The sequence below is a fragment of the Apiospora phragmitis genome, assembly GCF_038363925.1.
Source record: "Apiospora phragmitis strain CBS 135458 chromosome Unknown utg000001l:1.0-2902119.0:1.0-2906034.0, whole genome shotgun sequence".
In the NCBI taxonomy this organism is placed as follows: Eukaryota; Fungi; Ascomycota; class Sordariomycetes; order Amphisphaeriales; family Apiosporaceae; genus Apiospora; species Apiospora phragmitis.
The window spans coordinates 2,161,236-2,184,429 of NW_027117399.1; the positions used below are offsets into that span (position 1 = coordinate 2,161,236).

The 23,194-nt window shown below is 53.3% G+C and overlaps 9 protein-coding genes across 9 annotated transcripts; 4 read left to right on the forward strand and 5 right to left on the reverse strand.

The window, feature by feature from the left end:
* Positions 1-739: 739 nt before the first annotated feature.
* Positions 740-1,954, reverse strand: PG994_000648 (uncharacterized protein; the record flags this gene model as incomplete). The annotated part of the gene is made up of 1 exon (XM_066852057.1): positions 740-1,954. One exon carries the CDS (start codon positions 1,952-1,954, stop codon positions 740-742), a length of 1,215 nt encoding a protein of 404 aa, XP_066722689.1.
* Positions 1,955-3,377: 1,423 nt separating this feature from the next.
* Positions 3,378-3,814, reverse strand: PG994_000649 (uncharacterized protein; the record flags this gene model as incomplete). Its single annotated transcript, XM_066852058.1, has 2 exons — positions 3,378-3,706; positions 3,757-3,814. The coding sequence occupies 2 exons, from the start codon at positions 3,812-3,814 to the stop codon at positions 3,378-3,380; spliced, it is 387 nt and encodes a 128-aa protein (XP_066722690.1).
* A 4,373-nt stretch (positions 3,815-8,187) lies between these two features.
* PG994_000650 (uncharacterized protein) lies at positions 8,188-11,193 on the forward strand (the record flags this gene model as incomplete). Its single annotated transcript, XM_066852059.1, has 7 exons — positions 8,188-8,394; positions 8,471-8,566; positions 8,623-9,074; positions 9,114-9,284; positions 9,355-9,700; positions 9,762-10,379; positions 10,454-11,193. The coding sequence occupies exons 1-7, from the start codon at positions 8,268-8,270 to the stop codon at positions 11,191-11,193; spliced, it is 2,550 nt and encodes an 849-aa protein (XP_066722691.1). The 5' UTR covers positions 8,188-8,267.
* Positions 11,194-12,214: 1,021 nt separating this feature from the next.
* PG994_000651 (uncharacterized protein) lies at positions 12,215-13,317 on the reverse strand (the record flags this gene model as incomplete). The annotated part of the gene is made up of 2 exons (XM_066852060.1): positions 12,215-12,998; positions 13,058-13,317. The coding sequence occupies 2 exons, from the start codon at positions 13,315-13,317 to the stop codon at positions 12,215-12,217; spliced, it is 1,044 nt and encodes a 347-aa protein (XP_066722692.1).
* A 516-nt stretch (positions 13,318-13,833) lies between these two features.
* PG994_000652 (Gamma-tubulin complex component gcp6) lies at positions 13,834-16,481 on the forward strand (the record flags this gene model as incomplete). Its single annotated transcript, XM_066852061.1, has 2 exons — positions 13,834-14,896; positions 14,917-16,481. 2 exons carry the CDS (start codon positions 13,834-13,836, stop codon positions 16,479-16,481), a joined length of 2,628 nt encoding a protein of 875 aa, XP_066722693.1.
* A 573-nt stretch (positions 16,482-17,054) lies between these two features.
* Positions 17,055-17,591, forward strand: PG994_000653 (DASH complex subunit Ask1; the record flags this gene model as incomplete). Its single annotated transcript, XM_066852062.1, has 2 exons — positions 17,055-17,246; positions 17,328-17,591. The coding sequence occupies 2 exons, from the start codon at positions 17,055-17,057 to the stop codon at positions 17,589-17,591; spliced, it is 456 nt and encodes a 151-aa protein (XP_066722694.1).
* Positions 17,592-17,641: 50 nt separating this feature from the next.
* PG994_000654 (uncharacterized protein) lies at positions 17,642-18,635 on the forward strand (the record flags this gene model as incomplete). The annotated part of the gene is made up of 2 exons (XM_066852063.1): positions 17,642-18,431; positions 18,502-18,635. 2 exons carry the CDS (start codon positions 17,642-17,644, stop codon positions 18,633-18,635), a joined length of 924 nt encoding a protein of 307 aa, XP_066722695.1.
* A 385-nt stretch (positions 18,636-19,020) lies between these two features.
* On the reverse strand, positions 19,021-20,369 carry PG994_000655 (uncharacterized protein; the record flags this gene model as incomplete). Its single annotated transcript, XM_066852064.1, has 3 exons — positions 19,021-19,691; positions 19,841-20,255; positions 20,361-20,369. 3 exons carry the CDS (start codon positions 20,367-20,369, stop codon positions 19,021-19,023), a joined length of 1,095 nt encoding a protein of 364 aa, XP_066722696.1.
* Positions 20,370-21,949: 1,580 nt separating this feature from the next.
* PG994_000656 (uncharacterized protein) lies at positions 21,950-23,069 on the reverse strand (the record flags this gene model as incomplete). The annotated part of the gene is made up of 3 exons (XM_066852065.1): positions 21,950-22,321; positions 22,417-22,627; positions 22,732-23,069. The coding sequence occupies 3 exons, from the start codon at positions 23,067-23,069 to the stop codon at positions 21,950-21,952; spliced, it is 921 nt and encodes a 306-aa protein (XP_066722697.1).
* Positions 23,070-23,194: the final 125 nt, after the last annotated feature.

Sequence of the window (23,194 nt, forward strand, 5' to 3'; positions counted from 1 at the left end):
GCCATGTGTGGATTCATCGACTGGAATCTACTACACCATCGAGGTATCTAAATCCACGATTTACTGTTTTCAAGCTCATCAAGTGTTGTCATTACCAGAGAGTCCATTCGTACCATTAAAACGTGATATTGTTCATTTCAACTTCACCAAGTGGCTTTTCAACTAAACAGCATCTGCACTTGACGCCAGACTGTCCTAACTTCAACCATTCTCAACCTCGCCATTATACTCCCGAGACCTGAACAGAATCCAGATCCCCCCCCCCTATCATGCTGCCGAATTATATAACCGCCAACACCAGCCGGTGTGGCCCAGAAGATTAACATCGAAGTGTATATATGTATATCCATGCTCACTTTCCAATAAGTCCTCATTTCTCGTATCTCACCCATCCATTTCCGATCATAAACATTCGTGTATATCGCGAAGAGTGAGGTGCAAACCAGGGGTATCCATCCTTCTAACCAAATGTGCGCGCCGCAAAGGGACTCTGTCGTAAGGATCGTGCCATACGGGTATCATATTCCGGAACAAGGGAAAGAAAGAAAAATACCAAAAGCCTCCAATCTAAATGCCTGACCTAAAGAGTGTGTAGAGTCCCATGTGCTGCTTACGCGCTGCCTTTCCCAAAAAGGCTATGCCGTAAAAGAGCGTGGTAGATACATTTAAATCATAAGTTCGTGAAGGAGTGATGGGGAATTAGTGCTAGCTAATATGTTCAAACATTAATATAGATTCATTAGAATGCGAAGATCGCGGCAAAGATGGTTAACAGCAGGGGTCCAGTGCCTGGAGATGTCGCAAATCGAGACGCGGCCGACCCTGTGACCGTTGCGATTGCACTTGTTGTCGGGATGGTGGAAGAGCTGACAACGGGTGTACTCGAAGGGCTGGAGCTAGTTACCGGAACCATTGCGCTACTATCACTGCCCTTACTAGGACTGGGACTGGGACTAAGGCCAGGGCTGGTGCTGATACCGGCGCTGGTGGTGGTGGTGGTGGTACCGGCGCTGGTGATGGTTGTTGGTGAAGCAGATGTTGAGCTGCTCGTAGTAGTAGGTGTAGCTGTAGAGGCGGCACTGGTTGTCGTAGAAGTAGGGGTCGCCGTGGAGCTGGGGCTGGTAGTCGTGGTCGGAGTTGCAGACGATGGTGTGGAGGAAGAGGAAGGAGTAGGGGAAGAAGTAGGCGACGTGGAGGTTGGAGATGGGGTACTGGTTGGGGAGGTAGTGGTGCGGGTGGTCGACGTAAACTCAACAATGGACGTATCTGTGTTGGTTGGCTGCTGGGAAACTGTGGAACGAGTTTGCATGCTTGTAACGTCCGCAATGGCCGACGAGCTTCCAGATTGCACCACGCCAGCCCTGGTCTCACTGCAAAAGTCAAGATATTGGCTAAAGTAAGGCTGAAGCCCGCGTGCGTTGGTGGTTTTTAATTCGGACCTATGCGCTTCGGAGCAAGCGTCGCAAGTCTCTTTCAGTTGGTTGAAATCAGAGTCTGGCTTGCACAGCTGCGGCCCCTTGCCAATCTTTTGGGCTTCAAGGTACGCGTTGTTGCAGTTGACATAACACAAGGCGGGGATGGCATCTTGGGATACGTCGCCTGACTGCCTCAACCGCAAGACTGGCGATCGCTTCACGTAGGTCGGCACAGCTGCACCATAGGTGGATGCGGGCGGGTACCTTGTGATGGAGGTTTGAGATTCCCAATTGCCCGTGGTGAATGTGGATGTAACCTCTTGGCCGGCCGGATCCTTACATGTTGTCGTGGCGAGCTCACTTTCGAAAATGTCGTAGCTCAACCCGAAAGCAATTGGTGGCAGGTTGTAATAGCCTTCGGTAGGTGGGTAATAGCCTGTCTCCTCAGGTTCCCAAGTCACGTTCCGGTATTCTGGCGCGTCGATGCAGTAGGCTCGGCTCTCACATACATATTCTTTCGCGGGAGGCTCAGCCCACATGGCACATCCAGCTGGCTTTGGCGGGGAGCAAATCTTGCCAGGCACGCAGCCCCATGTCAAGTCTGAAGTGACATTGTAGGCTGGTAGATTCAGATTTGGAGCATTGGTAGGAGCAGCGCACACAGAAGCAGCCGTAACGGTTGCAGTGAGAGTGAGTGGAGGCACGACGATAGTTGTGGTTAAGATGGAAGTCGTGCTTAACTCCGTAATGGTCACAAGCGAGATGACCGTCGATCCAGGAAGCGTAGTTATTGACCCGGGCAGCGTCGTTACCGATCCCGGCAGTGTGGTTATCGAGCCCGGAAGTGTTATCACCGAGCCTGGCAGTGTGTTCACTGATCCCGGCAGTGTGGTCACTGATCCCGGCAGTGTGGTCACCGATCCAGGTAAAGTGGTCACTGACCCAGGAAGTGTTGTTACAGAGCCCGAAGCTGTGACTGTAGTGGGTGGCAGAGTAGTTGTAATTGGTGGCAGAGTAATTGTACTTGGTGGCAGAGTTGTTGTGACTGGTGGCAGAGTTGTTGTGATTGGTGGCAGAGTTGTTGTAATTGGTGGCAGAGTTGACACCGATACCACTGTCGCGGTTGAGGCAGGGAGTGTCGACACCGATACCAATGTCTCGGTTGAGGCAGGGAGCGTTGACACCACAGTTGTGGCAACAATCTCTGTCGTAGTGTACGTAGAAAACACCGAGTCAGTGGTCACAAACGTCGTTGTGTACGTCGACACAGAAGTGGTAGTGGTGGTGTCCGTGATGTTCCGCGTGGCTGTAGTAGTGTCCGTTAAACTACGCGTAATTGTAGCCGTGTCCGTGATCGTGTCAGTCGCGGTCGTGGCGGAGACAGACACGGACACTTCTGTCTTGACAACAGTAACAGGCATCGTAGTTGTCACTGTCTCGGTCACAGTTGACCACTTGGTGCTCACGACACAAGTAGTAGGCTTATCATGGCAGCCCTTCGTGCAAGCTGCAGTCATGCCATACTCCGTAGGGTAGTCCGTCGGATAACCCCAGGGTGTTGGTGTTGGTGTTGGTGACCCTGCACAGATAGTGACATAGTACGGATATGACTGTAGAGATTAGCGTGGGACTTCACAATTGCTGAAAGCCTAGTTTGACTTACTGTCGTGACTGTAAGTGTAGTTGTTTTCGTGGATACTTTTGTGATAACATGCGTGATATGATCCGCCGACGCCGTTATTCTACTTCCAGTCAGTCAGGCTCCCACTTCAGTTCTCGTATCATGGGGCCATACGTTTTTGTCTTTGTATTAGTTGTGGCTATTGTAGATCTGTCATCAAGGTTAGCGCTGCACTTAAGTGTTTGGCACCGAAGTCATACCGTTCCGTGGTGTAGACGGTCACGTAGCAAGTTACAGACGAAACTGAAGTTTCCGTCTCCGTCTCCGTCGTCGTTTCAGTCTTAGTTTTGGTAGTGGTTGAGACCGCGGTGATTGTGACCGTGCTGACCTCCGTGACAGTAGAGTCGCCAGCAGGGGCGGAGCATCCAGCCGTCGAGCTTGACGACGAGGCCTTTGACGAAACAACCGAAGAGCTTGCGGTCGAGGAAGTATATGATACCTTGCTTGTCGAAGGCGGCGAGGTTGGGTACTTGGACGGTGCCTTGCTTGTTGAAGTTGGCGAGCTTGATACCGCTCTTGAAGTCGGGCTTGATGTTGTTATGACCGAGCTCGTGACAATTGTACTGATGACAGTAGATGATGCAGGGCAGTTTGTGATATAAGAGCTGCACTTTATCACGGTGGAATATGATGTAGTCGTAACAGTAATAACTGTTGTACCACCGCCACCGTACTGCCTGGCTTCAACGCTGGCCGCCGCAAACACAGCAAGTGGCATGGCCGCCAAAGCCCACAATCGCCTTCCAGCAACCATTGCAACGAATGTATGTCTTGGCCTTGTTATACAATATTTGACCTTTGCGAGAGCCCTTGATGACGAACGAGTGTTGGTGGGACACCGCTGATAGAGGGAATACAACTGGCTTCTCTGCCGAAGAAGGTTGGGGGTGAGGGCCTGCTGCAACGGAACGAGTGCCCCTTCAGATGTATATAGCTCTCCACATGAGATTTCTCCGAGTCAGCTCTAAGCCTCGCTGCAGGATGCGGCTTCGGAGCAACCAATGGGAGAATATATTGGGAGCTGTGCTGGTAAAGAGAGTAAGTAACAAACGATGGTGGCAAGCCAACGCACAAGTTGTTCCGCTGACGCTCTAGCGAGATGCCCAAGCAGGTTACAAAGCCTGTCCCAAGGTAAGCACCAACAACACCAAGAGAGGGATAGAGGGGACCGAGCCGGAACTCAGCTTCTTGTAAGTTTGTGGAGCGAGGGGAGGTGAATAAGGCTGCTGGCCGGCAACATGGCGTACAAACCTGCAGGGGATGTCTACTAGACGGTATACCGGGACATGGTTGCACAGAGCTAGCTCTCCGTCAACTCATTGCATACGAAAGGTACCCCACAGAGACAGAATGTAACCAGAAATCCTTGCTCATGGAACCTCGGGTTGGGACACGTACTATGTGATGACTACTACGCTACTCCCACTTTTACTGCCGGTCCGGATACCATCAGCGGCTGGCCAGGCCACGATTCTAGGCCTGGAACCCGACTCTCTGCTCATCAGTGATGTGTGAACGGGTATGCCGGGAAAGCTGGTAGACAAGCAAATTACTTGTTAGGTCCAAGTACTGCTCCGGTCTTGTTATCCATCGCACCAGACGTGGGATTTTTCATGGGTTATCTGTGTAGTTCATTGGCAGACTTGATGACAGGTTAGAATTGTCACCTGAGCTTGGCACTTTGACGAATTGTGATCTTTTAAGCCGTGTGGAAAGCCACGTCCAATACAGAAAGGGACTGCACTTGTGTGTTGGGTGGGCTCTCTATGAAAGAGAATGGTGAGATGCAAAGGTACCCGGTTCGGTATAAGTTGAGCAACGCTTACACCCAAGTTTTGACCGGGATTCTTTGCACGAAGCCGCTAGACGATGCGGCTTTATGGCGTCGAGTGATAGTGTAAACAAGCATCCCCAAAGACGGGATAGACGATAAGTTCACTTTCGAATCGGGATCCAGAACAGGCTCCAGGACGAGACACGAGTACCTCCAACGTAATCGATTCACAAACATGGTGGCATCGCTACATAGTCCTTGGGCAGCATGGAGTAAGCCGAAGGGAAAAGGTCCCAATGGATCAAGCCGCGGCACACTAGATCACACCATGAGATTTCAAATGGCCAGTGGATGAATAGGGAAGGTGGCTCCATCCCCATTACCCATTCTAGGCCATCCTCAGTATCGAAAACTTAATTGTCTCGTCTATTTGGGCAAGAATCGTCGCTTTCGAGGGTAATGAATATGGATATGTCCGTCTCTGCAGGAAAACCCGCCCGACTGCCGCCATAGAGAGAACGGGAGGGTAGTAGTCCCCCTCTCGCTTCACAAGGTAACAAATTAGCTAGGCAAAAAGCGAGGGCGAGAAACCCCTCTCGATGCCGATGGGTGTGGTGACATAAGTGATGCGGTATTCGAAAATTCGTATCGGGCCAGGGCGGCTTGGCTACTGCATGTCTGCATGCCGGGCAAAAGAGGTATGTGTATGCAGCAGGCAAGCCAAGTTACTGCCGGCTGACTGGCCCGGTCGAGGCTGGGAGGCAGTGGGAGCGGAGAAGGTGTTGGTGGTGAGTGAGATTGTCAGATTGAACCAACCGGCAAGGGTTGCAAGGCGGGGTGGGTGACTGGGCGATATTGTCTGCTGCAGGTGGACGTTCCGGTTCTCGAAGCTCAGCCTTCTCAGACCTACATGTACTCCTTCCTCCCTCAACAGCATCAGCATGATCGGGACAACATCTTTTCACTTTCTCTTTTCTTTTCTTTTCCCCTCGTGATGGGCCGAGACCAACGCCATATTCAAACTGCCTGAAGCCTCACAAAAGATGAAGAGGTCAGGACTCAGCATTCAGCTACTCCATACACTCTATAATGTTAGGTGGTGTAAGAAGCAAGGGATCAGGCAGACATGTAGGGGAGGAAGTCAAAAATAGCTCCGTCTACTACAACGGTCCCTTTGGTGACAGCTGCCTCGCTGCCTAGCTGCCTAGGGGGGTCACTTTATCGTGCGGGGCTTCGTTGGTAACACCAAAATCTGACCAAGCCCCTGCTGGTTATATGTACGTCTTCGAATAGCGTGGCCCCGAGCTGGGGTTTCTCCCCAAGTTCTGGTCAAGTGATTGGCCAATTCTCCGGGAACCGGGAAGGTGGGGACATGTTGTTGGTGTTTGTGCCATCCTGCGAACCTGCGAGCGATCAGGACTGGAGCCACCCATCGGACAACATACAGGTGTTACCCCTGTTAATAGATATGGGGGAAAGTAGAAATGTTGGGGTTAATGCATAAATTTTGGCCGGCAGCTCAGTTTTTGGTGGCCTAATAGATAAATCAGATAACAGATATGCATTCTGAAAATATCTGATTACAGGGGTCCGCACAGGGGGGGTTCAGATCCCTGTATAGCCGATGTACAGGCTGATTTTAGGTGTAGAATCTGACCTTTTCGGGGTCAACAGAACACCCTCCCCCTCCCCTCCCCCCAATCACCACCAGCACCACTATATGCATATAGCACCACCGCATACAGCACCACCGCATACAGCACCATCGCATACGGTCAAATACCGTTATCGTGGTTAATCTCATCGCAATTAGTGCTGTTGGCGGTGCTATTAGCGGTGCTATATGCGGTAGTGCTGTATGTGGTGGTGCTGTTTGTAGTGGTGCAGAATTAAGGCCATTTTAGGTACGAAATGCACCAAATATGATGCCCCACTTAAAGTCACGTGCGAGCCCCTAAGTAGATATGTTAGGGATAACGCATAAATATTCGTTGGATAAGTCTCATCTATTAACAGGGGTAACCACTATACCACAACCATATCCAAGTACCCCTGCGGGTAAGGCCTAGTGCGACTTCTACATGCCAAGGCTACTGCTAGGCGCTCGGGTCTGCAGGTGTGGTAGGAAGACGCATTTCAATATTGTAGGGATCGACTGTTACCTTTTCTGCGGTGCATAGTACCAGCAGATATTAAGTAACCCTCAATCACCCCAGCCACCTACAAGTCGAAGGAAACTTGGACCAATCACCTTCACCCCGTCGTATACTTTCGAGTGGGGCAGACGCAAGTTGATATGGGCAAACATACGGTCCTACGGATACGGTCGAGAATGTGAATCAGGTAACTTCCTGCTCTTCATCAGCTGCTGCTCCCGGAATGACGGCTTCCCTGGCATCCAGGGATTTTTCAAGTTGCTTGACCGTCCTGTCAGCGCCAAGACTCCCGTTATGTGTACCGGGGCGACACAGAAGAAATGGCCTTGTCCTACCAGCACTGGAAGCCACATCGAGTGCAATGCCAAACCTCGCCAGGCACCATTCTCCCAGGCATTGGAGATGTTCCACCTGAATTGGTATGCTTCCGCGCCTTTGTGCAAGTACCTATGGCAATTTCGAACGACAGTTCTCGCCCAGCGACTCTCGTAGTCCATATACGGACTCTGCCTGTTAGTTGTCGAGTGATCAAACGAGGCTATAATCTCACTTGAAAAGTTTGAGCTCATTGTCTCTCACCATAGTAAGACGGTACCACACCATTTAATATGTTGTGGCAATCTGAGGCCATATCGGATCAGGCTAGTTCCAGAAACGTGAGCTGACATCCATAGCCACGAAGAATGTCACCTCTGCAAGCCTCGCTCCGCTTGGCTGTCCTGCAGAGATCCTCCGTGCAGCCGTACTATTGAAAGTCTTGCCCGTTCTGATTTGCTCACTTTGAATTGGGGGGTAGCATGCTCCGGATTCCATTCTGCCATCATCGCCTGTGGAATCTTTGTTGCGGGCATTTGCCACTACCCATCCTTGTTCGATCGGGCAGCTCTCTGAATGATCTAGGTTATGGCCTTCCGCCATTTCCATACCCACAAAGAAGTCTTCGAAGCCACTTCCACATCCGTTTTGTGCATCGCTTTGATCTGTCTCGATTCGAAGCGGCACACCCACTCTTGGCCACGTTCGCTCAGCTAATCAGGAGCAGCCATAGTACATTCCAGCTATTGACAGAACACTCTTTGTTTCGTGATATTGCCTCGAGCAGCTTCTATCAAGGGCATACACGCTTCGAGCCAAACCGCCCTGTGCCACGTCGTGAGCTTCATTTTGTCTGCTCCTATTCTTGCTCTGCATTATCTCTGTGACCGCATTTATCATCGGTCTTCCCAACCACAACTGTTAAGATGTCCTGGTTATCTATAGCATGGTTGGCCGTCGGTGCCAACCTTGCTTTGTTTGTGGATGCGCAAGCATCAGGATGGGTTCCCGGTCAAGTCAATGCCACCATTTGCCAGTGGCAGGCTCCTCGGGGTAAGTAATTGACTATAGCCTCTCTCCTCGCGATCTCCAGACAGTTCGGCGCATTTTACTTACATCGTGCGTGTAGTTGCTGCGATCAAGGATACTGTCTATATGGATGGAGGTTACTTATGGTGGTTCCCTGGCATGAACGACGGGTCATATGGTCTCCCGACACAAGATGGTAAGCCTCGAAGCCTCTATTCCAAATACCACGTCAGTAACTGATAGTGTCGATAGGCAACCCCCTAGGTATAACATATACCTTGAACTTCAGCAGGCCCTTCAACGTCAGCAGCAACGTCAGTTCCATCTTTGGCATAATATCACTTACCGGCGGTAATACTGCGGCCAACAGTTTCGCTCCAGACTATCTCGACGGCGCCATGCTGGCCAATGACAATGAATTCTTCCTATACGGAGGTCTGACTACCAAGTCAGGTGCAAACTCAGATCCGCCGGCGAACGAGGTCATCGTGAATCGCCTCAGTCCATACGGATCAGACAAGCCAGGCTTCAAGCCAGGTTTCGATAGACAGACACTGACCGACGGAATGACGCGCTACGTTACCTTTGGAGGAGCTGCCAACAGTCCGTCGGAAAACAAAGCTTGGTACTTCGGCGGCATGCGCTCGCCGTCCGCAGGACCCATCTACGTTCCGCGCTTGAACGACTCGGTAAACCCTGTCAACGTATCGAACACACTAATAACGCTAGACTTGGCGACACAGTACTCCGAGACTTGGAGCAACAGAACCTTACCAGATACCATCAAAGGAAGAGCGAGCCCTGAGCTCGTATGGGTACCTGTTGGTGCCCAGGGGATTCTTGTGGCACTGGGTGGTGTCACCTACCCGGACTATACCAATGGAAAGATGTCTTCACAGAATGAGGCGCAAAGTGTAAGTTGCCTAGGATATCAGGATATCACAACCTGCGAAATGGACTTATGTAGAACTGACTATGGTACAGAAAGCTGAAAGTCCATCATTCATGTCAGACATCGAAATCTACGACATTGCGAACGATAAGTGGTACAAACAACCTACCATTGCTGGCCCTGCTCAGCTTGCCCGGGGCTGCGCCGTCGTGGCCGCTGCCCAAGACTATTCGAGCTACAACATATACTATTACGGAGGCTTCGACGGTCTGCATGAGGATTCCGATTTCAACGATGACGTCTGGATTCTCTCCCTTCCATCCTTCATGTGGATGAAGATCTCATCTGGAAAGTCCGACCATGCGCGCGCCGCTCACAAATGCGTCACACCCTACCCTGATCAAATGATGGTAATTGGCGGCTACCCCTCTTTAAAGGGTGGAAATACCGTCCCTGTCTCAAGGATAATCAGATGATACAGCTCTTCAACCTAACCGAGGGAAATGGATGAACTCGTACGACCCGGCAAGCTACCACGACTACGGAGTCCCTGAGATGATCCATCTCATGATTGGTGGCGACTTCAAAGGCTCGGCGACCATGTCAGTACCAACACCAAGCGGGTGGTCAGATCAGGGGTTACAGAAGGTCTTCGAGACCAAATACCCAACATCCAAGCTTACGCATTACTACCCATACACGCCGGATCACTACGGCAATGGTAGCAGGCCAGACGTCTCAGGAAACAATAACGGCTTGTCCTCGTGGGTCGCTCCTGTCCTTGGTGTGGTTCTGGGTCTCGTTCTTATCACTGCTGTCGTGGTGCTTGTGATGCTGTACCGACGCCGCAAGCTCCTGCGAAACTCTAAGATGAGCGCAAGGGAGACAGACGAGAATGGCAACCGGATTCTGTCCTGGATTTGGGGCCAGGACAGTAACGGCAAGGAACCAACGGTCACGACCTCAGATGACACTCCTGGCTTGGACGACCTCGAGAGTCGTAATGGAGCAATGCCGCCACACTCGCAACAGGTCGCCTACGGAAATGCGCCGGCACAGACACACCACCGTGTGGAGATGGCCGAGATGCCCGATACACCCCTCATCGAGTTGATGGGTCAGTAACTTTCGTTTGGGTGGCATTCTTTTCTGCGCTCAAAATTTGTTAATATAAGTAACTTTTCTATTCAGATACGTCTACCCCTATGGAACTTAACGACACCGGTTTGACGCCCGGAGAAGTCATCGCCAAGCACACTCACTTCGGCCGTCCGCAACCGACGACAACGCCTACCATCCCTTCATCCCTATCCCGTTATACCGTATCCCAAGACCACGGTAGCATATCGTCCAACTCCGCCCACCGCGGCGTCGGATCCGTCAGCTCAGGGCGGCCTGACTCGCCTGCTCTAGGCGGCCGTGGTGGTGCCACTGCTGCTGGTGCTGGTGCTGCTGGCTCCCCACATGCTGGGACCCCATCGCAACCGTCGTCACCGCGACCCCTTCCCGGGCGCATAACCAGCGACGTGTCGAACCTATCGAAACGCGACGCCGCGCACCTGCGGCAGACCAGCGATGCCAGCGTGAGCTCTATCGGGGTCGGCTCGGCCGCCGGTGACAACCACAACCATCAGGTCACGCGGTCGAACGCGCCGTCGCCGGGCCCCGTGATGAGTCCGCTGGGAGAGGGCGGTACCAACGTCTCCATGCCCGTGCGGAGCGGGGGGATGCCCTCGCCGCCGCTGCCCGTGAGCCCGCCCAGCACCGATGAGCGCGACGGCATCGACTACCTCGGCGTGGTGCCCTCGCAGAATATCCACACGGGCGCGGGCGCTCGGAACCTGATACCGGCGGCCCCGACGCTCGCGGGCACGGTGAAGGGGGAAGCGAGGCCGGGACACCAGTCACCGTCGCCGCAACCGCAACAATAACAACAACAACAATCGGCTAATCCGTTGCGGAGAAGCTACTTTTACGAGAGCGCGGATGATTTAGGGGAGAGGGCTGCTAACGATAGGGATAAGCACCAGCACCAGCACCAGCAACAGCGGTGATGAAAGGGAAAGTTGCATATTTTATTTTATTCTAACCATCTCGGGTAAAGGGGGAAGGAAGTAACGGTGTGAACAAACGAAGCGAGCGAGCGAGCGAAGGAGTATATGATGATACCATGGTGTGTAATCTTTCAGGGGGCAAGGTAGTGTGTCTGATTTTCCCCCATGTCCGTTCCATATCAGAAAGTCATCCATGATAATGTCAATCTAATGACGAGGAACAAACCACCCTTCATTTTGGAAAGTCAATCGAAAAGGGAATTGGGAACGGGGAAAGGAGTCTCTTTTGGCGTATATAGAATTCACCGGACATCAGCGGGGCCAGGCAAGGCATAGCATCAATGAATAGTCAGTCTTTATGGCACGTATTGCTGTGAAGTAATGTGCAATAACACACGAGAGTTCAGGAGTGAGTTGAGGAAGAGTTCCATTAGGTATTTGACCTAGGCCGAACTTCCTACGTAATACATGATATCATACCCACAACAGCTTGCTATATCAATGCTATGTATCGAGGCAGCGCTCAACCATCCATGACCATGTCAGAGCTTCAACCGGGCCCGGTCGCCATTTGCCACAATGTTGGCCTTCTCCAATGCCCCAGTACCAGACGGTCCGCAACACGTTGCATCTTCACCCGAAGGGGTATTGTAGATAAGTACTCAACCTGGGACATACTTTGATGGCCATGCGCTATGGTGGGCTTCTAGAAGGAGTGAAGAAGATCAGCAATGCATTCTATGCTGGCGCCTGCTTGCAGTCTAGGTTGAAAAGGACCAGCTGCGTAAGAGTGTTTCAACTCCGTCAATATGCGATACTGCAGAAGCATATCCTCCCATATGAGCGATGGGGTTGTTGTTTGTGCAAACACGTAAGTGTTTCGGGGGTTCGTCTACACTCAACCACGACCACGCGCACGTCCACGGCCGCGGCCTCTCCTTGCACCGCGTGACGATGTGGATTTTGCCCTTGCGCCACCTCTGCCTCTTCCACCTCTCGTGGATCGGGTCGCAGAGGAAGCGGGAGTAGCAGCCTCTTCAGCCCCGCTCTCTTCTTGCTCTTCCTCATCGCCATTCTCGTCGTCGTCCTCATCATCTTCCTCCTCCTCGTCTTCGTGCTCTTCTTGCTCTTCTCCCTCGCTCTCCTCGTTAGCCTCGGGCTCGGTGCTATCGGCCTTAGCTTGACGGGCAGATCTCCTCTGGCTACGAGCACCTCTAGCGCTCTTCGCGACAGGACTACTGTGCAAAGGGGTATCCTCTTCGGTGTCCTCGACTGTACTAGAGCGAGTCTTGATACCGCTGCCGGCGACGCTGGAATCGTCCGCGGCTGCACCGCCCGTGGCTCTCCGTTTCCGCTTCTTGGTGCCTGATGTGGACGACGCGCCGCCTTTGAGCGCCTCTTCGAAGTCGAATTGGGGCGGTGACGAGGGCGCTTCGCTGGGGTCCCGTATACGGCGCGCGAACATGGGCTCTTGGAACTCCCCCGGCAAGCCGAACTCCTTGTAGTTTTTCCACGGTTCCTTCAGGTCGTCTTCATTGAAAGCGTAGCCGTTATCTCGCTCGTCAATGGCCGCGAGGTTGTACATCTGGCCCAGCTTGGCCCAGATGCCGGGGATGCGCGTATGCGTGTGGACTTCGGGCTTGATGCCGTGGTTGCGCAGATGCTCGGAAATAGCGATTACTCTGAAATGTTTGTGCATTCCTACAGGCAGGGGAGTAAGCAGCAGACTACGGGAACGAACGGTTCTTCAATTGTGCCCGACTGACCGGTTGGTTTCCAACGAATAATTGCCTTCAACAAGGAAGCCACCTGGTCGTCGGTCCATGCATCGCGGGGCGGGGGCTGGCTGGTCTGAGTCGCGACAGGTGTATCTGCCGCTCTCGGTGTATCTGTATCTTGTGGTGTGTCGACATCCATAGCACTATCGTCGGGCAAGGGGGTCGGCGTCTTAGGCGTCGAGACGCTTGCCAGACTGCTCCGGCCTTTGCGCTTGGGAGGCATTGCGATCGCAGACTTCTTTCGTGCTCTGGATTCCGATGCGACAATTGAGTAATCTCTGGGATGTGACAGCAAAGGAATGTATTGAATGTTTGCTACAAGAAGAGGACCGTTTCTGGGGGCTTCCAATGCTTTATAAATCCTGCCTTGACGCCAAAAAGTGTAGTATGATGCCTGAAGTGTTTGTATGTTTGTGAAAACGGGCTCGAACTTTCGCAACTGGAGCTCAGATACAGCAGCTCCAAGCTGGAGAGCTCACGGTCGTCCCTGCCGATCTTTTATCTTATCGCTATGAGGGAGGCAGCTACCGAGCAGATGCAGCTGCTGGCGCTAATGGCTAGTGGGCCCGTGGGGGGAAACCACGAACCACGTCCAGTCGCGTCACACTTTAACGGATCGTATCGTAGGAGCCTAAGAAGATTGAAGATTATACTATGATTTATCATCAAAATGTGAGGTTTCATTGGCGATGATAAAGATGAGAATAAAATCACGACATATGCACACTATCTCGTCAATATGTTGGACGAGGATGCAGCCGACGTTTTCGCCATTCCGGACTTCTGGAAGGCATCACACTGGGTAGACCTATCTCAAAACCCCCAGAGTGAGTTCTTCGCATCCCGCGTCCAAACAGAAGCAGAAGCATTACCAGACTGGGCGCGCGAAGGCCTCGAACCTGTCCATTTCAAGTCAGATGAGTTCTTCAGAATTCCCTCTGCTTTGGAGGGTTTACCAGACTTCGGTCGCCGGGAGCACGCCAACTCCGACGCACATTTGGAGGAAGACTATGAGAAAGACAGCCTATCCAATATCGATTTCTTCAGTGACTCCTGGGTAGAAACGAGAGATTCAACATCACCACGCCCTGAATTCAAGACTTGGGATGGCTTCGCCCCAACAGAGATACCCCCATTGGAGCCCCTTTTCCTCTCGGAGGCCGGGCCTGCCACCTACGATGCCGCACTGCAGGCGACCAAGGATCCATTGCAGACCAACAACAGCGCTTGCAATCTTGCTGAGACCAACCCTTATGCGGCTTCACTGCTGGCCCTCGCTCTTGGGAGGGCGTCCATCTTCTTCAGCTGGGATGAGCAGAAATCCTCATTCGTCCCGGACCTTGACCAGATCCGGGTCTCTGGGTATTCTCTCCAAGTCCTCGGAGGTCTCCAAGAACAGTGCTTACAATGCGCAAATATCTCGCGATACTTTTCCATGTTTGTCCAAATCACCTTCAGGACCCATCCCTCGCCAGCCAGAGTAGCATTGGCCAAAGCCATAGATGGCCTGTTGCTGGCTATCCAAGCGAAGTTGGGAATCCACGCCAGGAACATCAAATCTTTATTACAACTTCAGTCGCTGGTTCAGCCGGTGCACGCTCTCTTGACGTATTTTAAATCGCTCGTGTCCAGACTAAACAAGACGAGGAAGGACGAACACTTGCTGTCCAGGCTGTTCGAGGAGACGCAAGCACTAGAATATGGCGATGAACTCCTGGGCGAAATTATGCGAGAAATCCTGAGCAGAGTCACCGAGCCATGGGCTGATTTTGCACAAAAGTGGATTGGCGTCAAACCGGAGGGTGGCAATCCTATGACCAAGAATGGCCCAGGAAGAGCTTTGTCAAGGTCGAGAACGTACCCTTCGTCGACGACTTTGGTCAGGTGAATGAGGGATCTGACTACATCCTTGACGATGACCGTATGCCGACTTTTGTTCCTCCAGAAGTTGGGCGCAAACTATTTGAGACCGGCAGAACATTGCGGCTCCTGCGGACACACCATCCGGGTCATCCACTTTGCTCTGCAGAGCCCGTCCACTCCATAAAGGACCCTGAGCTACAGTGGCACTATGACTGGAAATCTATAGAGGCACTACAGGAGGATGTGCATACGTATGAGACTAGTCTCGTGCGGGTCATTCGCTCAGGGGGTCAAGCCGACGTCCCTGCTCGGCTTACTTTGGGTTCATCCTACGAGTTACAGTTCTTCGGCGGGGAAGGACTGCAACTTGAAAATCGATTCTTGGCTTCAATGGAACAGATGAGCATGCCTTTCCAGCCCACGAGCGAGACAGATTATCTGTCACGGCTTCTCCACGAACGTCTGTTTGACACAGTACGTCTTCCAGAGGGGTCAGGGGTTGCTCTGTCACCACACTGGTCGCTCTTACCTCTGCTGTCATTCGGTCCACTAGTGGAGGTACAGGCACGACTGGTGAATAGGGAGTATATGGGTCTCCTGTTCAAGTCACATAGTCTCCGAGAACACATCCATCTACAGAAGGAATTCCATCTGCTTGGGAATGGGCTCTTCTGCAGCCGGCTCTCACATGCGCTTTTCGACCCTGAGCTGGAGACGGCCGAACGACAAGCGGGCATTGCTCGGAATGGAGGCGTGATGGGTCTACGCCTTGGGGTCCGAGACAACTGGCCACCCGCAAGTTCGGAACTGCGCCTGGCCTTGATGGGGCTCTTGTCTGAAAGCTACTGGTCCCGTCCGAAACAGGGACCGTTGGCAAGAGAAGGCCACGAAATGCCGGGGGATCTGAGTTTTGCGGTCCGCGATCTCTCGGAAGAAGAGATTGAAAAGTGCATGAACCCAGACTCCCTTGAGGCCTTGGATTTTCTCCGGCTTTCCTACAAGCCTCCAGCACCATTGGCTCCTGTCTTCACCCCCGTCATCTTGATCAAATACGACAGGATCTTCAAACTGCTTTTACGAGTTTTGCGACTACTTTACATCACGGCTGAGCTATTTCGCGACACAAACCTACGAAGTTTACAACGATCTGGCACGAGCAACGCATCCCTCCGCTTTCGTATCGAAGCACAGCATTTCGTGGCGAGTGTCGTGGCGTACTTCTTCGATACGGGCATCAATCTCCGCTGGAAGTCGTTCGAAGAATGGCTGAGCCAGGTAGAGTCGAACCTCCGCGATCGCAATGCAGGCCACATCATTAGTCCCGAAGAACTGCGCGAGCACCACGAGGAAGTCCTCGACGAGATAATGCATACACTCTTTATTACGAAAGCGCCAGCAGCCAATACTCAAACTTCTCGAGGACATATTCGCTCTCATCCTGACCTTCGCCAAGCGCGCCCACCAGCTTGCGTCGGGCAAGGCACGGCAGCCAGCAGACGAGCCTACGGAGGTCCAGCTGTATAATGCCTTCAAGAAAAAGGTCGATGTATTTATTACTGTCTGCCGGGGATGAGCGAGAAGGGAGGGCCAGACACGAGGCCGACGAGGAACGAGGCAACGAATGACGAGGGAAAGGGGCCCGCCGCCAAGGAGGAAAGCACCATAGATCAGTTACTTCTGCAGCTTGAGATGTCAGGGTACTATGGAGGAGTCAAGAACATGAGATTTCTGTAGTTAGGCGCATTAATGATACCCGATGGAATAACATCAATACTGTTGATCTAAACTCAAAAGCGTGCTACTTGATGCATTGGGCATTAATACTCCTGAAGCCAGCCATCAGAGACTATTTTCAGCCCCTGGATTAGGTACTGTTGACATCGGGCTGTTAAACCACTTTATCCTTTATTGACTTGGTGACTTGGCGACCCCGCATCGCGTTGAGTTGACAGACCAGAGCGCGCCCCATCGGGATTCAAGCACCCCACCAAGAATCATCAATCCAATACAGTAAACTCGAAATCCTCTCAAGTTCGCTTCGTCCAGGCCTCGCTCCCACATTCGCCTATAACCTGGCCCAGCAATCTACAAGCCGCCATGTCTCTCCCGGGCCCTTCAAGGAACTTGTCCTTGACTGAAGAGCTCGAGAAGCTCGAGCAGTCCATCACCCTGACCCTGCAAGAAATCGACCACAACTTTAGCAAAGCACACCGCATTGTCACCTCCAGCATCCTGCCCTTGGTCGAACAATACGGCGAGCACTCCAAGAACGTCTGGGAAGCCTCCAAGGTAAATAAATTGCGCAGCTCTCATATACGCATGGAAGTGTGAAGTGCCATGAACTAATTGGGAAACCTATGCTCTCTCTAGTTCTGGAAGCAATTCTTCGAGGCGTCGGCCAATGTCTCCCTCTCCGGCTACGAAGAACTCGCCAACGAGGGCGACACGACCGCCGCCGACGAGACGACGCGCCTGGGCGACACCACGACTATATCGGACGTCGGCGGCTATGCCGACCCGAACAGCCAGTCCGTCGTGGCCGACGACCCGTCGACCTACCACGAGCGGCAGCAGCGGCAACAACAATCCCACCACCGTGAGATCGAGACTCGTTACTGGACGACGGCACGCTAGAGGGTAGTACCCCGCGTCCGCCCACGACCAAGTCCCTGCGCGGCCAAGACATGCAGTTCGCCAACTTCGGGTCCCCGTACGAGAACCTGCGCCGTGAGCTCAAGGGCGAGGAGGGTGAGGGTGACCAGACCGCCGGGAGCGACATTTTCGCCGAAGATGCGGACGAGACCACGCAGCAACTCCAACAAGACCGCCTGCCCGACATGTCCATGACGCCGCACTCGTCTTCGCTGCTCGAAGCGCCCACGCCGATGCAGGGCGGCCCGCGCACGAACCTGTTCGGGACCAACAAGGACAAGAACAAGGACCCGCTCCTGCACCGCCTGCTGGACAAGAACTACCGCATCCAGGCCACTCCGCACAAGGGCGGTGGCGGGCACGGCCTGTCGCCACACAAGGGTGGCGGTGGCGCTGGCGCCGCGGGGGCGGGTGTGCCGGAGGAGGACCGGACCCGCCGCGCGCTTTGGCAGGACAGCCCCCAGAGCTCGCCCGAGATGGCGGCCCCGACCCTGCGGACCAACTTGTATAGTGCCATGTCGCCGCTCAAGGGTCAGCGAGGCCGGCCCGCTGCTGCGGGAGGTGCGACCGGGAGAAGAGGAGTCAGTGGGGAAGCGCCGCGGACGCCCGGCGTCAGCGTGCAGACGCCGGCCAAGAAGCGGGATGTCTTCGCAGAGCGTCAGAGTAGCGGCAAGGGGGGCAAGGGCAAGGGCTTGGCCAAGTACGACGCTGATGAGATCACGTGGGATAGCGATGATGAGGATGATGGCGTGTTTGGCGGCATGAGTCCGCCCAAGACGATCCAGTTCGCGCTGCCGCCGAGCAAACTGATGCAGACACCTGGTAAGTTAATTGACTAGATCATTGATTCTATCTATCACATGGGGGTCTTCATACTAATCTACGCCTGTAGCACGCGAGGCAAGCAAGCGGATTGTCGACGATATCCTTCTGACTGCCGGAGCCGCCCCCGAGTATGGCTCGACCCCCGAGCACAGTCCCACTATGGTCCAAATGAACCACGATATTCTGGACGATACCTTTTAGGCAGGTATTACGAGAACAATGACTCCCATATTTACTGGTTGCAGGTCACTGATGTAGAGAAATAAGATACCCAATTGAAGAATTCGCGGAGAATGGCGGATCAGCATTACACATTACGCTATATCCCTCCTAACAATGTTCAATGGAGCCGTGTGAGGTGAACGATACAAGGATATGCAATCAGTCTGATCAGGTAACGATTTCTCGTTTTCCCTTTCTTCCCGGCTTTATGAACTGGTCCTATTGGCGTACGCCTGCTTGGGTTGGCATTATAAATCATATGGAGGACTACCGACAGCACAATGGCTCGGGCCGCGTACGATGCTCTTCAGGAACTGGGGGGTCTGGGGGTGGGGGATCCAGGGATGATATCTCTCGGATGGAACTATGCAGACTGACAGAAATTAGTGAGCCTGGTAGATGATGCTGCTCCCGGCCCAAGGAGCGATCTCGGACTCCATATATGCCCTGAAGCTGTTTTACCAGATCCAGCAGTATACCCCTTCATCATCATCCGCCTGAACTCCAAGTCGATGACGAAGGACTCTGATGAATCTTCTGAATCTGTGTCATCGTCCTCCTGCGCCTTTTCCTTCCGAAAAGGCCTGTGGTCGTCCGTACACACACACCACTCAACCCCCTTCAACATGTTCCGCAGCCTGCCCCCATACTTCTTGATGGGCCCGTGGGTGCCACGAAACTCGTTGATGAAGCAGTGGACGCACCACTTATGGTAGACCTCTTTCCGCTTCTTCTTGTTGACGTTGGCGTTGTCGTCCCGGTGGTCCATCCAGCTCTCGAACTTGACCGCCACCACGAAGCCAAAGGTGAAGTCGTCCCGCTTCGGGATCATCGCTGTCGTGTTCTGGTAGTGGCCGTGGTGGTGCCGGCCCGGCACCCGGTCCCGCAGGTCCGGGATCGCGATCAGCTCGCGGATGACGTGCTGGGCCACGGGCACGACGCCGAAGGAGCGCGCCGTGTGCCACGAGGAGATGATGCGCAGCTGTTTTAGCCGGGGCAGGACTTCGGGCAGCGCGGCCACGATGAGGCCTGGGTCTGGGGCGGTGGCGGGGACGTCGTCTGTAATGTCGAGAAAAAAATCTCGGCGTTAGTATACCAGTTCTTCTCTTCCTCTTTTCCCCTCCAGTAAAACAAAGGTAATTAAACCAAAACCATCACACACAAGAAGCCAATTTTTAACTTACTGGCGCCGATCAGGACCTGGAACGCCGAGCTCATGCTGTACGGCCGCCCCGGCCGCTTGACCTGGACGTGGCGGGGCTCGAGGTCGACGTGGGTGATGCCGTGGCGGGCCCGCTCCGGCACGGCGCGGAAGAAGTTGTGCATGACCAGCGGCTCGTCGAACTCCAAGTGCCGGTCCCGGAGGAAGCAGAGGCGCGGGTGGGCCCGCAGGTCGTAGTGGATGCTCTTGCAGGTGCGCAGCAGGCTGGCGAGGGCCCGGGCCGCGTCCCGGACGCGCGGCGGGAGCTGGAAGGGTGCCGCCCACTGGCGCGAGGCCAGGCTGTCGACGACGATGTGGGGGGGTTGGGTGCCGGCTTCTTCGTAGATTTTGTAGCGGAGCTGGTTTTGGGGGGAGAGGGAAGTGGTGGTTCTTGTCAGCTATTACTCTAAAAAGAAAGGCCCCATTCTGGCTCTGGATGTGTGTGCGAGGGTAAGAGAAGAATACTAATAAGCAACACACATACCTCGAGTGGCAGTTCATACCACATGCATTTCTGGGGGTTGGCCTGCTGCTTCCTGGGTTTTCGGGTAAGTTGTTTCTTGGCCACCTATTGTACATTGTCAGTGGATGTATGCCACCATCATGCCAAGGACACGATTAGATGAGTGCCAACCTTTGGAGGAGCAGGGACTACTCCGGCTTTGGTGGTCGGCCGCGGATATTCCAATTTTATCCGCGGAATTCTAGCCCGGCTGCGGGCGAGTCTGGAGACTTCGTCGTCTTGACCTTGACGTGCTATTGCGTTTGCCATGATCACTTCTTCCGATGAACCTCAAGGTGGGATGGCTTAGAAATAAATGAGCAGTGAATCTCGTCACGCCTGTACGAAACAAGTGACGGGGGCCTACTTGTGTCTCGAGCAGATCAAGGCAAGCAGTGGAGAGTTGGTGAAGAGGAAGGATGAGTATGCCAGGAGACTGGGCCAGGTGGTTATGGGATTTTTCAATTCATCTTGTGGCCAGAAGCTCGAGCATTGTGTAGTAGTGTTTGCCGTATGAAGCAACGTCCAGTCCAGCCTCAAGTGCAATCGGAGATTGTACGAGGCCTATCAGAACCAGAGAACACCACACGCCAATCCCAGCCCTTCGAGAAAACAAGGTTGCATACATATGCAAGCACTTTTCTTCACTTTGGCCCAGTCAAGACGGTGGCTTGCATTGGCGGATTCAAACAAAGGTTTCAAGCTTCCAAAAAGGTTTTTCATTTGGCACAATCCTCTATTCAATAATTAGAATTAACCGTCACCAGCAGGCACCCGCACACATTGGTCAAACGGAGAGGAAGTTATCATCATGACATGATGCATGCACGAGCTCGTTCCCCCGGGGGCAGGCTCCAGCCCCTTTCTGAAGCAAACGGCGGACTCGTGGGGATCCCGCAGATACCAACCCGATGATAAAAGGGCAAACGTCATTAGCTTTTTGGATTTGATTGATGTGTGACGGCTTCTTGCAGTTCTTGCAGAATCTTATTCAATATATGGTGGGGAGGCGATCTAGGAGGGTGGGCAATACAACCAATATTTCTTCCCGTCTGCAGCCTGATCAGGGGATCCGTTTTCTCACAATTTGGTCTCTACAGTAACTCGTCCCTCTGGAAATGGCAAGTGTGTCGGCTCGTTGCTGCCGTAAATATTTAACGACACTGGTATCCTGATCTCAGACGCACCGGGCGAAGTCTAATCATTCTGGCCGTTTGCAAGCCTGGACGCTTCTGATTATTCCCGTTGACCTTGATGTCTCCCGCCGACGGAAGCGCTTCGTGGTATGGCTTCCTTTTCTTCTGTTGCTGCTCCCCCGCGCAAAAAAAAGCATGCTAGAGTCTTGTCGGTAGCCGAGTTGCGTTTGGGGGCTTCGTTGACTACCCCTGAGAACCCATTCTTAGCCCAGCTCAACTGACCTTCAATACCTCGGAAGTTCATCCTGGAGCGATTGCTCTGCTCCACCAACAAGAAGAAGCCCCTTTAATCCTCCGAATTACGGAGTGCCGTGTGTACTTCCAGCGTGATCTGATTGCATTCACGTTCAGCCAACGTTCGTCAAGGCATTCTCTCTACTACCACAGAGGGCCATCAATAGAATACCAAAGCCCTGACTTCGACACTCTCCCTTCCGCTCTTGTTCGAGCCGCCATCGTCTCTGCCGTCATCGTCGTCGTTGGGGCCCGCAGGATTCTCAAAGGCAGAGTGCGGCGTCCGCCTGGCCTCGCTGGCGGGGTCTGAGTCGAAACACTTGATCAGCATCACCTCGTCTGGCCGCTGTGCGTACTTGTAGTACCACCGATGGCTGCTGCTGCCACTACTAGGCTTGACAGCCCACGTCTCGGCGCAGCGTCCAGATGCCACGTAGACCACCTCGGCAGCAACGAGGTCGTCGTCGGAGACCGAGCGGGCGTCGGCTACGGCCAACGGGTTTTGGTGGACTGTTTTGATAGGACGCCAGACCTGATGATAGTGTCAGTCAGTCGCTCACTAAAGGCCCGTCCGACGTCTTCCATTAAATGAGAAATCGAATGGAGAAAAAAAACTAGGTTACCTACGTTGATGATTTGCCACCGCCTTGCTTTCAACTCATCGGCTTTGTCGGGAAAGCATCGCTGCAGAACAAGCTCGGCGCCGTGGTACGACTGGTCTACGTGGACGCGATGCAGCGGGCCGCGTGATGCGGTATTGCTCTCTCCGAGTTGGTGCCAATGGGATGGACCGCGCCGAACTTTGTGATCGAAGATCCTAGCCCATGTTGCCCCTGTCCTAATGGAAGCATGTCTCATTAGCTCAGTCTTCGTCATTAGCCCCTTTTCTATTATCGGACAAGATCCAACAGTCTCCCTGCCTATCAATCGTTTTATACCTACACATCCTTCAGCAACTGTTCCGTCTCGGAAAAGTACTCGCTCCTGATCGTAATCTCGTCCAGGAAGTGCTTCTCGGAACTTTCGTGGCGGTGTAGTTGAAACCCATGGGAGTCGAGAGTATACAGGCTCTCTCTTCCGGAGATGTCTTGTATCGTTACCGGAACCGCCACGGCAGGCCTCTCGTTCGTCACTTTTCCCGGATTGACCACCACTGGCGTCGGCGGAGATCCGTCACCGGGTTCGCGGTAGTAGTTCAGCGTGGTCGCAATGTCCTGTCTACGGGGGGAGTGTCCTTCTGTACTTTGCAGCTGCGCATTGGCTGAGCTCTCGGACGTCATGGCTCATTGATGAATGTTCCAAGTCATCGTTCGGTTTTCGAGGGCTTTGGGGCCTGTCTGCGTCTGACTTTGATGCATAACATGAAAATATTGCTGGTTAAATCATATGGAAGACCAGTTCCGCG